Genomic DNA, 16,498 nt, shown 5'->3' with positions numbered 1-16,498 from the left:
GTTGTTTAACGTTATGCTTTATGATTGAGAAGAAAATCTCAGTAGTCAGTTGAAGATGTCTGCATAAGAACATGCTCGTTGTCACGATGAAGCTTTGGTAGACGAAATCATCCGTGGAGAAATCAGGTAACAGCAGAATCACAATCATTGATTACTGATAAGCATTCAAATTTGAGTGAAAATTACAGAATACCAACATATGCGAAGCCTATTACAATTTTATTTATGGTGATGATCTTATTCATGTTTCTTGATTCATTGTGCCTCAGCAGCGAGCGAAGTCTGCTTCAACAACTTGGAAACTCTCGCGGCCAAGCTCTGCCTCGCGGTAGGCGATACTCCTTGCTTCCCGATGATGGACTCGAGAATCGCCTCTGCTAGCAGTTTGTTCTCTATCACAGCTTTGCCTTGCTCTGGAATGGAACCATCTTTGGAGAAGGCAATCTGCAGGACAAAACTCTGTTAAAAATCGGACGTTGAGTCGAACAACAACGGTGGGAAATGGTTACCGTGAGTGAGCCAGCAGGTGATTGAGTGAAGAGGATGGATGCCCCAGGTGAGAAGCTTTCATCCTTGAAGACTTGAAGAAATTCCTCTACTGCTTTGCCCTCTGCGTCTGTGTATTTCCCAACTGCTTTCCAGTAAGCAGTGCAGTTCTCTGCAACTTTCTCCGAGTATTGCTGCCCCGTTAGCGGCAGAATCATCGTCACTTTCGTCAGTTTCTCAAACGGACCTAACAAAATTTATGATTTTTCATCAAGTAGTGTTAAAAATGGTGGCAAACAATTGCTAGGGCTGTTGCCATTACCGGCGATGATTTCGCGAATGAAGTCGGCGGAATCGGCCAGTTCATCGACGGTTTTGGCGCCCCACTTGGGCGCGAGCGCGGGGATGGCGGTGCCCTCCATGTAGACGGCGATGGCGGTGAATTTGACGAAATTCCCTTGGATCTCCATCCCTCGCACCCCTGCGCACATTAGCCACGACCGCCGCTCGGAACAGTGAAAGTGTGATCGTAAGATGTGAGAGGGGACTAACCTGCGCCGCCGAGGAATAACGTCTTGTCGGAGCCCGGTGGCTTCGCTGTGGGTGGGAATACCACGGACTCCACTTGGAGCTGTGTTACGGTTGGCGTTGCAGACATTTTCTCGCAGTCGGAGTATGTTGCAGAGTTGAAGGTGAAGGTGAAGATGAAGGTGGTTAATAACAATGGGGTGTAGGGAGCTGAGGTTAGGTTAGTAACGTCACGCTAGGCGATAGCCACCACGAGTTTTACCTACCAGCCCTGTTCATTCATGAATACTCATTCAACCAATTAAATACTTTGGTGGAAATCAGCATTTGTTCAAATATCAGAAAGATTTGATTCTACATCATAATTATTCACTGGTACCACTAATTTTCATAATCCTTATCCTTCTTTCGATTCGATTGCACTTACCTCGAATTAGTGACCTAACCTAACTAATCATCCGATGTTACAAAGTTCTTCAAATAAAGTTAATTAGATATTGATATTAATAAGCTCATTCTAATTAAAATATTTGTTGAGTTGAAATTTAATAAGCTTAGAGGTCGACCGATTTGCAGCACTTTTGATTTTCCATGATTATAAATTATCAAGTGATTCAAATGTTTGCAATTATTCATTGCAGCAGGCTGATTAGGGTTCCGACGAGAGATGCCATTAACGTCGCCCCACAATTTGTCGCGCATTTCTCCTCTCGAAAACTACCTTCAGATTTCAGCCGCGGCGACGCCACTTTCACCATCAGTTACCTCACAAATTCATGTGGATTGTCGTTGAAAGACGCCTTCTCCATATCCGCGAAATTGTGCGTCAAATCGCGGGAGAATTCAGATGCAATATTGCAGCTGCTCAAAAGGTACGGATTCACAAATGCTCAGATCTCCAGACTGGTCAGGAAATGGCCGGGCGTTCTTCAATCCAGCGCCGACAAAACCCTATCGCCGAAGCTCGAATTCTTCCGCTCAATCGGCGTTCCGCCCGCCGCCTTGCCGCAGAAGCTCTCTGAATACCCGTTTCTGTTGCGGCGGAGCTTCGACAACTATTTCACCCCATGGTACAATTACTTGAAAAGCATCGTTCAATCTGACAAAAACGTGGTCGCCGTGTTTCTCAGCAGTCCAAGGGCGTTCACACACGGCTGGCCGGAAAGGATTCCTTCCAACATCGGTATTCTGAGAGAGAGAGGGGTACCCGAGTCTTCAATCACTTCGTTGATAGTGAACAAGCCATCGATGATGATTCTGAAACAGGACAAGTTCGGCGCCTGTGTTGATCGGGCTGCCGAATTGGGACTCGCGCCGTCGAAGGTTGTGTTCGTTCGCGCCCTCCAAGTGTTCGGTAGATTGTCTGAGTCGACTGTGAAGCATAAAATGGACGTTTACAGAAGGTGCGGTTGGTCCGAATGTGATCTAAATGCTGCATTTTTAAGGCATCCCCTTTGCTTGAAACTTTCCCAGAAAAAGATCAGAAGGAACATGGATTTTCTTGTGAAAGAGATGAGAATGAAGGCGAGTGAGGTCGCGCAATGCCCCTCTGTTCTTGATTACAACTGCGACACAAGAATGAGGCCGAGGTGGATGGTTGTGAGAGTTCTGAAAGCAAGAGGGTTGATGAAGGAATCAAGGAGCATCACCAGCTTGTTTCATATGTCGGAGGTCAATTTCTTCAACAGATACATCGCTCATCACCACAAGGAATTTCCCGAGCTGTTGGATATCTATCGAGGCTCAAATGCGATATCCAAATCAACTTGATTTTGCTGCTCATCACAAATGTTGGTGTGTTCTCGCTCTCAATTCTTATCATATTTCAATTTTTGACTTCTTTGATGATCCATGATTGAGAACCAAATGTCTAGTGGGACATTAATTCGTCATTCATGACAATCTGAATGGCATGTTGCTATGTAGCTTATTCTATATATTCAACATTTAAATTCCATCACCCAAACTAAAGGCTTTTTATGTTCTAAATGTGTTAATTTTGTTTGTTCACAAAAATATATTCCAACTCGTTCTTGAAAATAATCTCACTAATTTCTGAAAGGAAAATATGGTGTTAAATCGGGTTATCTTTGTGCTACCCATTTTTACAGCTCTCATGAGAATTCGTCAAGCTCGGGGTCAGAGAAATGGTGGAAGTTTTTCTGGGCTCTCGATCTCCCACCTAAGGTGCTCCATTTTGCTTGGAGAGCCTTACATGATTTGATTGCTATGAATGTGAACCTTGCCAATCATCATGTCCCTACACATGCTATTTGTTTTTGGTGTAACAGGGATTGGGGAACTACCTGTCATGGGCTTTTGTGGTGTTCGAGAGTTAGAGAGTACTGGAAGCAAACGGTTTTTTGGGAAGATATCAAACCTCTGCAACGTCTTACTCTGATGGATATTTGCCGAGCTGTGACATGCAAGCGGGGGCAGAAAGGTCTAGAACTTTGGCTTTTCCTTCTTTGGATGACTTGGAATTTTCTATGTGACCTCAAACATGGTAAGCGTAAGGCCACAAATTCTCTCAACTTGATCGAAGGACAGCGGTTTTTGGAGGCTTTTCAGCAAGTCCGAGACCGTGTTTTGATTGAGCATCAGCTGCTGCCAAAGGAGGGTACTCGTCACTGGTACCCGCCGCCTCCGGGGGTTCTTCGTGTTGATGTGGATGTGGCGTTTCAGGAGGCGGGCAGTCGTGTTGGAGTGGGCTTCATCCTTCGAAATTCTGGAGGATCTATCATTGCCGCTGGGTGTCAAAAAATCGGCTTCTCAGCTACGGTGTTATTGGGTGAACTTCATGCTTTGTTGTTGGCGGTGGGTTTTTGCTTGGAAATGGATTCGGGGCCGGTGGTTATGTTTTCGGATTCTCTTCTCGCTATACATGTTCTTCAAGATAACCATCACGGGTCGGACTCTCTTTGTGACGATCTCTATGAGGCCTTTGCTCATGCCCGTCAGTCCTTTGTTCTTGATTTCTTTCACGCTCGTCGTGAAGCTAATCGTGCAGCTCACGAGCTTGCCCGTTTTTCTTTGTCTACTTCTGATGTAATTATCTGGAAGGCCGACTTTCCAAGTTGGCTTCTTGATATTGTTGCTTCGGATTTGCTTGTATAATATGCTCTACTTTCCCCTCAAAAAAAAAATTATTACCTTTTTCTTGTGATAGGTTGATTAATTTTGGTCTTCTTTTGTCATCAAATTCTTCAAATACTCGAGACTTTGGCGGTGATTGGTGATAATTAATTAATTAATTAATTGTATTTTAAGATGAGATGGGCTGTAATGGAAATAAGAAGGCCCGAACTAAAGTGAAGAATTTTCAACACAATTTCAATCTTTCTTCGGTTTTCTTATTTATGTAAATGGGATTAATAGCAGATTTTTTTTTATTTATTTGCCTTTTTTATTTAAGCAAATGGGATGAATATTTTGTATGGCTAGTTATAAATTTTGAGCAAGTTTCTATTAAAAATAATAATAAAAGGAACAATTCATGGCTCTTCCTTTCCTTTTAATGGGTAAAAAATAAAATTCATAAAATAAAAATAGTTTACAACATACTAGGATATATCTTAGAAATTATAACAAAAGACCCTAAGATAGTTTACATAAAATAAAAATAGTTTACAACATACTAGGATATAGTTTAAACCCTTCATCTGAGCTGAGCAAAACCTCAAAAAACAAAAAAGACCAAAAAAAAAAAAATAGCATAGAGAGAGGCATGGATAGAACTTAAGAGAGAAACACAACACTCCTACGCCAGAAACATAAAGCAAAGGGAGCAACCTCCGAACAAGTCCCTCCTTATTATGGGAAGATGACGTAAACCAGGGGGCTTAGCCCACTGACCACCGGGTCCTCACTTAAGTGAAGTGACCCGGGTTCGATCCCTCTTGGGAACGAATTGGTGATTGGAGATATAAGGTGGAGTTTGGTGAATGGAGAGATAAGGTGGTTCTTGGAGTGGATGGAGAACTAACTACTAACATCTAACATGACTTTGACCGATCAAAAAAAAAAAAAAAAAATTATGGGAAGATGACGTAAGCTGTAATGGGCCCAGCCCAAACACAAATAGCAGTTCTACCACACCGAAAAAGCAGGAAATATAGACCACTTTATAAATGGGCTGGGTAGCTAAGAGGTTGCCGGGCCTGGTCGCGCGGGCCTGTGACCTAAGCAGGGGCATTAAGGCGGGATCGGAGGTTGAAGAAGTGGGCTGAACCCACCCAGGCTGAACTTGGCCCCGATAGAAACTCCCTCTCATAGAGAAGGGCCCAGCTGCGGGAAAGGCGTAAAGCCCAAGGACTGTGACGCAAAAGCTCGATTCTCGAGCGGATTGGATCAATCCTCTCATAGAGAGAGGCCCGTCTCGATTGACGAGTTGCATCAATGTGTCTGGGGTTGTGTTCTGTAACACGTAAATTGAGCTGACTTGGCAGAGCAGCGTGCGCCGATTTGGTGGGGCCTTGTTGATGATCCACAGCCGGGGTGGGTTAAGACCTCTCCCTTCAACCGAACCTCGACCTTTTGCCATCTTTACTTTAATACAATTTCAACTTTTTGCTATTTCGATGTTTCTCTTTTTTCTTTAAAAAAAAAATTAATAGTACAAGAGATATCTGAATATAATCAATTATGCAATTATACAATACATACGCAGACGGGACTTCAACACCACACAACGGTGAAAAAATAGCACCGCATGTAGATGGAAATACAACACTATCCCAAAGTGGGAAAACATCACCGTACGCGTGTGGGATTGAACCCCAGAGCTCTCACAAATGAGAATCTTTGGGTGCCTCAGCTTTATTTTTATTTTTTCCTTTCACATAATTAGATTATACTATATTACTAAATTAAAAAGACTATATGTTGGTAATAAATACTCCTTCAATTGTGACATTCTATTCTTTGTAAATGACCCTACAAACTTCTCATTTCAATATTTATAAAAAAGTATCATACTCAATCTCCACTCAAATACAATTATCATATTTTTTCTTAACACTCGTGTCATCTTTATTGGGTCACAATTTTTAGGAACGGATGGAGTATCTAATATGTTACTCCATCCATTAATAATGACTCATTTCACTTTTCATTTGTCCTAAAAAAAGAATCTATTTTTTTTTATAAAAAGTTGTGGACACTGCCACTTCTTTCTTTATCTTTGTAGATTTGTAGTCTCACTTATTTCTCTTCCTCGTAGTAGAAGTTAAATATCTAAAATTTAAAAATTCAAGTGACACATCAGAATTTTATAAACTAAGACGACACGGCTTAACTTCAAAAATTGAGAAGATTTCATGACACGTTTAGAAAAATAAAAAATTACATTTTTTGAAGGTTATGACTATAGACTATAGAGTATTTAATTTGAGGCCTATGAATTATAAGATATTTAATTTAGAAGCTATGAACTATAAATCAAAATGATAAATTTATAATAATAATAATAATTATTATTATTATTATTATTATTATTATAAATGATGGAATGTTATGGATAAATCGGAGACTAGGAATTGAATCGACCATTAACTAATTGCATTTCCAGATGAGATGGACTGTAATGGAACTAAGAGGGTGTTTGGCTAAGCTTATAAGCTCCTTCAAAGTGTTTGACAAAATAAGTTCCTAAACAGCTTATAAGCTCCAAAAATAAGCTTTAAGAGCTTATAAGCTCCCAAAAAAATAAGTTTCTCTACCCCAACTTATTTTTGTATAATCTCATATGCAACAATCTTTTTACAAATATTTTTCAACTATAATTTATTATTTTCATCATATATCATTTAAGTTCATTTTTCTTCGATTTTTTCTCTAAAAAAATATTTTCTCTCTCTAGCTTATAAGATCAATTATCTAAACACTTTGACAACTTATAAGCTCTTAAAAATGATATTTTATAAATTCTTGAAACATCTTATAAGCTATAAGAGCTTATAAGAGCATCAGCATCGCTGGGTGCGAAGGCCGGATCGAACCCGACCTATCGCACCCAGCGCCGTTGCTGCACCCGGGAGCGAAGGGAGGGGGGCGATGGGTCGCACTCGGCAATAGTGGGAGCGAAGGAGGGGGCGTGTAAACACGCGTCCCTTTTCAAACCACTTCTATTGCACCCACTATGGGTACAAGCGTTGCTGGAGTGGGTGCAAGCGTTGGAAGCGTTGGAGGTGCAAGCGTTGCTGGAGTGGGTGCAAGCGTTGGAGGTGCTCTAAGCTCTTTAAAATAAGTGGTGAAGCACAGAATCACCAACACCTAAACTAGAAACTAGAAAACAATAAACGGCACACAGATTTACGTGGTTCGGCCATCAAGGCCTACATCCACGGGAGGTTCTTCCTTCGTTTCACTATACTTTGAGAGAGAGTTACATATTACAAGTGTGTTGCTTGAATGAGTTAATCCCCGAGTTTTCCAATAGATGTGCTATTTATAGTTTGTGAGCAAACCCTAATTCTAAAAGCCCACTCATCTAGTCAATTGGGCCCAAAACTCAGTACAATGGTCTTATTCCCTGTGACAGCCCGCACTCAATTTATTTATTTAAAATTGTTTATCTTTGAATTATTTAAATTTTAATTGTTATGAAGTCATTGAAAATTTTATTATACTCAGTTTATGAATTTTCTAGTCGCGCTCCTAGTTGGATATAAGACTTTGAATTATAGATTAATGTCTATAAATATAGAAATTTATATCCTTACTTTTCTTTTAAATTTGGACCTAATAATCTACTATGTTAAGCATTTTATTTTACATTGGGCCTGATAGTGTACATTGGGCCTCTTTATATATTTGACCAGCTTATGTATAAATTTGGTGAATAAATGTTTGTTTGATTTTAATTCTGAGATGTAGTTTGACGTGCTGTTCAATTCCAATAGCCACCTGATCTTACTTCACCATTTTTCAGCCACGTATCACTCCAATTCTTATCTCATTTAAATTACCTCATCTCCATCAGCCCTTACCATTTCATCTCTGGAAAATTTCGTGAAGCCTCAAACTTGTTTCAGTAAATTCCTGCGATCATCATCTTCTATAGAACTTTCAGTTTGGGTAAATTTATCTTCGGTGATTTTAAAACATCAAAGCAAATTCTATTTTTCTGCCTTTCTAAGAAATTTCTGTTCTTGAATCAAATCCAGCATAGACATGTTTATAATCAAATATTTTATTCCTGAAACATTTATCTAATTCATGAGAAAACATAGATGTTGAGTATTGACCCTCGTCGTCGTTGTTGAAAGCTTCCTTCTCCGGGGCAGCAAAGCAGCGGCAACACAGCGGCGGAACAGCAGCAGGGACGGCGGCGGCAGGGACAGCAGCAGCGGTGGCTGTCCTCCGGCAACAACGCAGCAGCAACAGCGGCGCAGCAACGAGGTAGCAGCAGCCTCGACAACCTGCAAGGAAAAACACACAAAGAGAGGAACAAGGGGCGTCGATCTTCTCGGCTCAGGTACAGCTCTCTTCCTCTCGATCACGCACACACTAAGCCACGAAGAATCACAAAGGGGACGTTGCTCTCGCCGGCACCACAATCGGCCAACAAGCCTTACACCTTCACCGGTAGCACCTCCACACAAACGAAGAACACTAAGCAATTTTCGTCCACACTACAGCCACAGACCAAGGGCTCCTTAAATAGCCTACCATAGAAGGATCTAGAGAAGGAAGGTGAAGAGGTTCATGGGGGAGAAGAAGCGCAGGGGTCACAGCCCCAAAAGGGCACTAATTTTCGACTGGAAGGGGGGAAATGGGAGGGCTGCCAAAATAAGGAGGATAGGGCATGGGCTTGTTGGGCCAAATTTGGGCCAACTAACAATATCTCCACCTTTGGCCCAATCACGGTATTGTGTGCATCAAAGAGGAAGCTGTACCATAATCATCATCGCCGAGCCCCCTGTTAAATCACAAAGAAATAACAGGGAAACACAAGACCACAAAGGTCAACGGGTAAACTAACCAAGTCAATTCCTGCAAAACACAAACAAGAGAAAGACAACCACCAAGCACGAAGCACACTAACACAAAGTTAGTCTAGCACAAAGGGCCACAAAGAGCTAGCACAGATCACAAAGTACACATGATCACGAAGATAACATGCGACACAAACGGTCATCACAAAGTAAAACTCACAAAGCCACATAGACACAAAGCTACATAGTCACAAAGCCTAAACAATCACAAAGAACAACACTAAGGCATTAAGAAAGAGCTCCACCTTAGAACACATCACTATTGGTTTCATTACCAATTACATTAGCATGCTCTACATCTTGTTTTTTCTTAGGGTGAGGACAATCCTTAATATAGTGACCAGTTTCACCACAGTTATAGCACTTCCTAGGCTTATATCTATGATTAGACTTATCATTAAATCTCTTTTCACCCCTAACATGCATGACTTTGTCCGGTTCTTGAACACAAATATTAGAATTTAAATCTAATTCCTTATTCTTTAAAGCACTCACAACAGTGTCAAGCATCACATTATCTCTACCATACTTAATAGCAGATTTAACATCACTGTAAGAGTCAGGAATAGCATTTAAAAGAGCATACGGAGCATACTCATCAATATGTTTATCACCCGTCAGTTTTATATCTTGAACTAACTTAGTGAATTCATCAACATTTTCATCAATTTTCTTATTCAAATCAAGTTTGAAACGGAAAAAACCTTTCAATCAAAAATATCTTAGACGGCAACGAGGTTCCAGTGTACAACTCCTCTAACTTAGACCATAGTTCTTTAGCAGAAGTCATTCTCCCTACTTTTCTAAGAACACACTCAGACAAGTTGAGAACAATAGCAGACAAGGCAAGACGATTCAATTGAGTTTTCTTTTTCTCATCAACATCTTCATCATACGAATCATCAATTACTTGATAAACATTTTGTTGAATTAAAATACATTCCATTTTCTGCTGCCAAAAACCGAAGTCCGTTTTACCATTAAAATGAGCTAAACCATAATTTGCCAAAGAAGACATCGCAACACGAAGCAAATAATCACAAAGACTCACAAAGATTGACAACCACAGAGTTTACAGCGGAAGTAAAAATAAGAGACCAAAAACACTATTCACGAAATCACTATTCACGTGAATAGTAACAGCGAAAAAAAAAATTAGATCAGAAAACAGAATTCGACACACGAATCCTAGATATCTACCAGCAGATAAGCACCAAGCCTAAACTGCACCAGATGGCAGCAACTAGAAATTGAAAAACAAGAGAGGTTTAAGCCGCTTTACCAGAGCGGGATCCTAAGGTCAGGACCCCGACTTACCAATGCGACGACGAGGTCAACCGTGGCTCTGATACCACTGTTGAGTATTGACCCTCGTCGTCGTTGTTGAAAGCTTCCTTCTCCGGGGCAGCAAAGCAGCGGCAACACAGCGGCGGAACAGCAGCAGGGACGGCGGCGGCAGGGACAGCAGCAGCGGTGGCTGTCCTCCGGCAACAACGCAGCAGCAACAGCGGCGCAGCAACGAGGTAGCAGCAGCCTCGACAACCTGCAAGGAAAAACACACAAAGAGAGGAACAAGGGGCGTCGATCTTCTCGGCTCAGGTACAGCTCTCTTCCTCTCGATCACGCACACACTAAGCCACGAAGAATCACAAAGGGGACGTTGCTCTCGCCGGCACCACAATCGGCCAACAAGCCTTACACCTTCACCGGTAGCACCTCCACACAAACGAAGAACACTAAGCAATTTTCGTCCACACTACAGCCACAGACCAAGGGCTCCTTAAATAGCCTACCATAAAAGGATCTAGAGAAGGAAGGTGAAGAGGTTCATGGGGGAGAAGAAGCGCAGGGGTCACAGCCCCAAAAGGGCACTAATTTTCGACTGGAAGGGGGGAAATGGGAGGGCTGCCAAAATAAGGAGGATAGGGCATGAGCTTGTTGGGCCAAATTTGGGCCAACTAACAATAATAGAGAGTAAAATTCTGCTACTTTTCCAGTAAAGAAATTAGAAAACTAAGAAATGGAAAATAGAAGAAGTTGAAGTGGATTTTGGGGTAGATAGGGGAGGGGTGTCTGAACGGCGCCGGTGTGGAGAGAAGGCAGGCAGCGCCCTCGCCGGAGAAACAGGGGTGGCGGCGGTGCCAGATCTGGAAAAGGGGAGGAGGCACCGAAGCAGCTGTGCTGTCCGTCGAGGTGATGGCGGCGGCACCCGCTGCTTCCAGTCGAAGAAAGAAGGGGACCACGCCGGGCTGGAGGAGACGGCGTCGGGCGTAGCGGCGGCGATGGCTGGCTGGGGGAGTGGCGTCGTGGCCGTCTGGCCGAGAGGGTGAGAAGGGTCGGGAGAGAGGTTGAGGAGTCAGAAAGAGGGAGGCTGGGAGAGAGAGATAGGCTGGGAAAGAGAGGAGAGGCGCCGGGCGGCGGCGGCGGGAAGGCTGAGAGAGGGAGAGAGGGTGGTGAGCTGGTGTTGTGTGCGTGTGTGAGAGTGTTTGTGGGTGCGTGTGTAGTGAGTTGAGAGTGAAGATTTATGGATGAAGAAAAATGAATGTTGGGTTTTTAATTCATGGGCCTAACTTAATTAATTATTTGGGCTAAGATTTGTAGTTTTTATTATTGAATTGTTGGGCCATAAACTGGATCTTATATATGTTTAATAACTGGGCCTTATATTTTAAGGGTGTGTTTGATATATAAAGTGAGATAAGGGATGCTAAATAAGATCTAGATAAATAATATAGATTAAGTGAGATTGTTAATATTTTATAAGTGTTTGATAAATAAGATATAAATACTAAGATAACTAATATTATTGTTTGATACAAAAGATACAACTATAGATTAAAGAGTAAAGTACAATTTTAACCTTATATATAAATAAATAAACTAAATAAAAGAAAATTTTAAAAACAATTATCTAATCCCATCCCACCACCACCACCCCCTACCAGCCGCCCCCACCCGTCCAAAGTTTTACTTGATAGTAACAATTACCGACAATGGATCTCTTTGGAATTTCACGCATGCAAATTTCCAATGGAAAATTTGTTCATATGTATCAAATTGACATAAGTAAAAAAAGTGTATACAAAGTAAAAAATGGTAGTACTATTTATTTCAACAAATCATGAGTCAAAAACAGCTGCGGAGGTCGCCGGAGCCCATCAAATACGGCGACCACCCCCGTCACCAGACCACGCCTCCCCCCCTCCCCCTAAGTCTAACAACATCACCGCTCCTCCTCTTCCTCAGAATTCTTTCACCTTTTCCCATCCTCGCCGCGGCACCCCCAAATTTGCGAAAATGAACAACCCTTCAAATTTTGTTGCAGACCAAATTAATCTCTTCCCCCACCCTCCGACAGCCCAAATTTCTCCACCTTGGAAAATCGTTCCCAGCCACCGCTGCAAAAAGGGATCGGCGACCCTTCCCTCGAATTTCTTGCTGCGCCGACAACCCCTCAAAATCGTTCCCCTCCGTCCAAAAAGAAAAACCAGCAGTCCCCAACTCCATTGAAGTAATTTTAGGGAGAAAATTGGAAACACAAAACTAATCTAAATCACTGTTCAAAGTGAGAAAACCTATCTGGGAGGGGGGGCCGGATGTATTTTCTAAATGCTACAGTGGATTTGGTGTGGGCTTCAGCTTTTTTACGGGCCTGAAAGATTACCAGAATTGCCTATCAATCATACAGATATGGTGAGAAATATTATCTATCTCACCTAATAAACCCTATCAAACACACCCTAAGTATATATTAGGTCCAATTTTATTTTTATACTAAAAGATCTCTTATAAACTATTAGACCAATGATTTAAAATAAATTCTTAATATTTATATTTATATTTATATTTATATTATTTCTAAATTTCAAGTAGCTCCTTATATTGGTTATTTGAATGTTATCTGACTAGGTGCGGCGCGACTAGGACGTGGACTGTGATTTTGAATTATCGAAGTTAAATTTTCAAGTCAAGTTAAGGTGTGGGATTTATTTTAGTACATGCCGTGGTTAATTCTTGTCCATTTTAATAATATGTGTTTACCATATGTGTTGTGACGTATATTTTGAGGATATCGCTAGGGGCCCGTAAATAGGGTCCAGGACTTCACCGTCCTTGGGTTGCCACAATGCGATTTGAGGTATATTTTGAGGATGTCGCCAGGGGCCCGTAAATAGGGTCCGGGACTTTAATAGTCCTTGGATTGCCACAGTGCGAATATTGAGGATATATATGAAGTGACCGTATGTGTTACCGTTTTATTAACGTGGATAATTATTGCATGATATCCCACACTAAGTATACTTTGTATGCTTATTTCCCTTATTTAACATTTTCAGGTAACTGATGTTGGAGACGCGTGGAGGGTCGAATGGGCGCGTCGAATCTTTTTGAGTCAAAAGAAATTATCTTCTTTTGAACCTTGTACAGTATCAGATACTTTTGTTTTAGTAATAGCGTTGGATTTTCAAACTGTTTTCCAGGTCATGTTTGACTTTGTACGTTATAGTATCGTTGTGTTATGTATATATTAGGGTTTGATATTTTTGAAGTTATAAAAAATTATTGATTATACGATGTTAGGTGTTAAATAGTTTCTTTAATTTATATTTTATTCTTTAGTTAGATAGGGTGTTACATTCCCGAAGTTGAACTATCATACGTAGCTGCGCAGGAAAGGCACTTTGGTGGCGCTGCTCTGACTGCGCAGCGCTGCCGCGCTGCTTTGGTCTGCGCTGCTCTGCTCTGGTCTGCGCTGCTCTGGTCTGGCTGCGCAGGAAGGCACCTTGGCTGCGTGGGAAGGTTTCTGTGTGCAATCATTCTTCACTCCATCTACTTAGGTGGATTTCTTACTCTTTTATCCAAGATATCCGATAGTACCTGCGCTGTTAGTTTCTGTAATAATAATAATAATAATAATACTCCCTCCGTCCGCCAAGATTATGTAAAAATTACTATATTTGGCGTCCGCCAAAATTATGTCACTTTCCTTTTATGGCAATGGTCCCACCATCTTTTTTAATATTTTATCATTACTAACACTCTTTATTTACAAAAAACCCACTCAAAATTCAATCTCAACCACACATCTCATAAAGTGGTGGGACCATTTCTCCACTACATCAAAATCATCACCAATTTTATTAAATCTCGTGCCCAAGCAATTTTACATAATTTTGGCGGACGGAGGGAGTAATAATAATAAGGTAAAATAGGCTTAGATTGCTAAGCACAGCGCTGATGGGAATTACAGTCCTCATCAGCTACTCCCCCCTAGTCTAGTTGAACAGCGTTCTCTTTGTTCAACTAGTGGTGTGTGGTGTGAAGTCAGCGCTGTGCTGCTCTCCCGTGTCAATTAAGCATACACGATTCCCTGCGACTTATTAGACAAGAACTGTCAATCTTTGCAAAAATGATAAAGACAAAGTATTTTAATGCTAGAAATAAGCTGAGATAAAAGAGATAGCAATTATTCCTTTTGATTCGTCGAACATCATTAAAGATAATAAAGGGCTTAGATAACCTGTGCTGGGAAGACTCAAGTGATCTGCGTTGACAACCTCGCGCTGACTGCGCTGCACCGACTGCGCTGACAACCCCGCGCTGACTGCACTGCACCTACTGCGCTGACAACCCCGCGCTGACTGCGCTGCACTACCTGCACTGACAAAGATGATACACTCCCGCAGCGCGGCCCTTGCGGCCCTTAAGATGGTACATTTCCGCAGCGCGGCCCTTAAGATGGTACATTTCCGCAGCACGGTCCTTAAGATGGTACACCCCTGTCTAACTTTTGCGGCTTACGATATTCCTGCGCGGAGCATAGACATTCTGAACTGACAACGGCTCGGACATTCTGCGCTGAAAACTACTGAGATAACTGAGATAGCTGCGCTGAGATAAATGTCCTGACTGCGCTGAGATAACTGCGCTGAGGTAGCTGAGATAACTAGATAGCTGCTCTGAGATAGCTGAGATAGCTGCCCTGACTGTGCTGAGATAACTGCGCTGAGATAGATGCGCTGAGGTAGCTGCCCTGAGGTAGCTAAGATAACTGAGATAGCTGCGCTGAGATAGCTGCGCTGAGATAACTGTGCAGAGGTAGCTGAGATAAATATCCTGACTGCGCTGAGAAGACCCAAATTCTACTTAAGGTTTTCCCCTCCGAAGCGTGGCTGAATTGCCACTAAAGCTCATTTTCTGCCGAAGCAGGTTTTCCAGCATTGTTAACCATTACTGATGTGCTGTAAATTTTCAAGAAAAATACAGATGGCAACATATACCCTACTCCCTCCCTCTTAGTAACATGTGCATGATTAAAATAAACATGTTATGTATATGCTTGTGATTGGTGTTCCTACTTGTGATGCTAGTGACAGGGCTAGTATGACTCTATGGTCCCAAAGTATGTTATCCAAATTATGTTCCAAGCCCTAGCACGTATGCAGAAGGTGTGCAGCTTCGTATACTTAGTCAATTCATATTTTAGACCTAGGCACATATGCAGAAGGTGTGCAACTTCCAAGACATAATATCAAATTCTCAAATCCCTTCAAGAGATAATATAAATCGTGATTTTTCTCAAGTGGTAAAGTATAACATTTTCCAAATCCTAATCATGTTTTCATGCTTCGATGAAATAACTTAAGATCATGTTTCATACTTACATGCTTTGGTGGAGTAACTTAACATCACGTTTCATTCATACTTACATGCTTCGATAAGACACCTTAAGATCATGTAGTGAGAAATTTCAGTTATGCGAAGTACCTGGATCACCACTAGTTAGTGGGTTACCTTTGTTACATTACGGCTTAGACATTCTGTGCTGGGATGTAGAGTTCCTGTGTTGAAGACCAACTTAGATATCCCACAGCACCGCTTAGAAAATTATGCAGCGCAACTTTAGTAACTCTTCTTGCTTTCATTCCTGCGCAGCTTAATAATTTTACTTCATCTTGCTATTCCACTAATTCCTCCTTTTCCTTTGTTGTTGTATCTTTCTTCGCATGATCCTCGCATTCATCAACGAACAATCACAATTAGTTTTCAACTTCGTAACATATTCTCATATGAATAAGAAATAAATTTTAAATCATCATTCGTTTGGTCCTGTCCAGATTTAAGAGTTGAATTCCACCACAACAAGATATCAGCAATAACAACAATTACATTTCATTTACCCCAACCATGATCCATTTTCACAAGAAAATGCGCTGCAAATTCAGTTGAATCCCAAGTTAAAAATTCACGATTTCATCAACTTACTAAGTACCCAAATAAGGTAAGAGATAGTGGCACAATCCCAAATTCAGTTATTGAAATTCAAATGGCATATTCAATGAATAATATCAATATATTTGAACAAAAAATCAACCCCAAAGACAGTAAAAAATTATTCATCATTATGATAGATTGATAGGGTGACTCTAAACGCGGCAATTGGTTTAATCCATGCTGCCATTTACTCAAGGCAGCTGCGCTGCCCT

At 41.4% G+C, this 16,498-nt stretch overlaps 2 protein-coding genes and 2 long non-coding RNA genes across 8 annotated transcripts; 2 read left to right on the top strand and 2 right to left on the bottom strand.

Moving 5' to 3' along the window:
- Nucleotides 1-39: 39 nt before the first annotated feature.
- On the bottom strand, nucleotides 40-1,751 carry LOC131000484 (chalcone--flavanone isomerase-like). 2 transcript variants are annotated; one of them, XM_057926405.1, is made up of 5 exons: nucleotides 1,039-1,403; nucleotides 809-967; nucleotides 510-733; nucleotides 216-444; nucleotides 40-59 (listed from the first exon to the last, which is right to left on the bottom strand). In XM_057926405.1, the coding sequence occupies exons 1-4, from the start codon at nucleotides 1,142-1,144 to the stop codon at nucleotides 256-258; spliced, it is 678 nt and encodes a 225-aa protein (XP_057782388.1). In that variant the 5' UTR covers nucleotides 1,145-1,403; the 3' UTR covers nucleotides 40-59; nucleotides 216-255. The 2 variants fall into 2 exon arrangements, with proteins under 2 accessions (XP_057782388.1, XP_057782387.1); XM_057926404.1 differs by lacking the exon at nucleotides 40-59 and adding an exon at nucleotides 1,736-1,751 and having other exon boundaries at nucleotides 128-444; nucleotides 1,039-1,285.
- On the top strand, nucleotides 1,453-4,380 carry LOC131000483 (uncharacterized). Of its 3 annotated transcripts, XR_009093746.1 has the most exons (3): nucleotides 1,588-2,808; nucleotides 3,126-3,201; nucleotides 3,306-4,166. XR_009093746.1 is itself a non-coding variant. In XM_057926403.1 (2 exons), exon 1 carries the CDS (start codon nucleotides 1,606-1,608, stop codon nucleotides 2,782-2,784), a length of 1,179 nt encoding a protein of 392 aa, XP_057782386.1. In that variant the 5' UTR covers nucleotides 1,453-1,605; the 3' UTR covers nucleotides 2,785-2,808; nucleotides 4,184-4,380. The 3 variants fall into 3 exon arrangements, 2 of the variants coding, with proteins under 2 accessions (XP_057782386.1, XP_057782385.1); XM_057926403.1 differs by lacking the exons at nucleotides 3,126-3,201; nucleotides 3,306-4,166 and adding an exon at nucleotides 4,184-4,380 and having other exon boundaries at nucleotides 1,453-2,808; XM_057926402.1 differs by having other exon boundaries at nucleotides 3,126-4,166.
- Nucleotides 4,381-12,908: 8,528 nt separating this feature from the next.
- On the top strand, nucleotides 12,909-13,587 carry LOC131000481 (uncharacterized). The gene is made up of 2 exons (XR_009093745.1): nucleotides 12,909-12,988; nucleotides 13,349-13,587. It is a non-coding gene; the product is annotated as an uncharacterized LOC131000481 (long non-coding RNA).
- Nucleotides 13,588-14,208: 621 nt separating this feature from the next.
- On the bottom strand, nucleotides 14,209-14,696 carry LOC131000480 (uncharacterized). 2 transcript variants are annotated; one of them, XR_009093743.1, is made up of 3 exons: nucleotides 14,665-14,696; nucleotides 14,533-14,627; nucleotides 14,209-14,388 (listed from the first exon to the last, which is right to left on the bottom strand). It is a non-coding gene; the product is annotated as an uncharacterized LOC131000480 (long non-coding RNA). The 2 variants fall into 2 exon arrangements; XR_009093744.1 differs by having other exon boundaries at nucleotides 14,209-14,382.
- Between the last annotated feature and the right edge of the window lie 1,802 nt (nucleotides 14,697-16,498).

This window comes from Salvia miltiorrhiza, chromosome 8 (assembly GCF_028751815.1).
Source record: "Salvia miltiorrhiza cultivar Shanhuang (shh) chromosome 8, IMPLAD_Smil_shh, whole genome shotgun sequence".
NCBI lineage: Eukaryota > Viridiplantae > Streptophyta > Magnoliopsida > Lamiales > Lamiaceae > Salvia > Salvia miltiorrhiza.
Note: the sequence above shows the minus strand (reverse complement) of the source record. Positions and strands in the feature narration are given on the sequence as shown.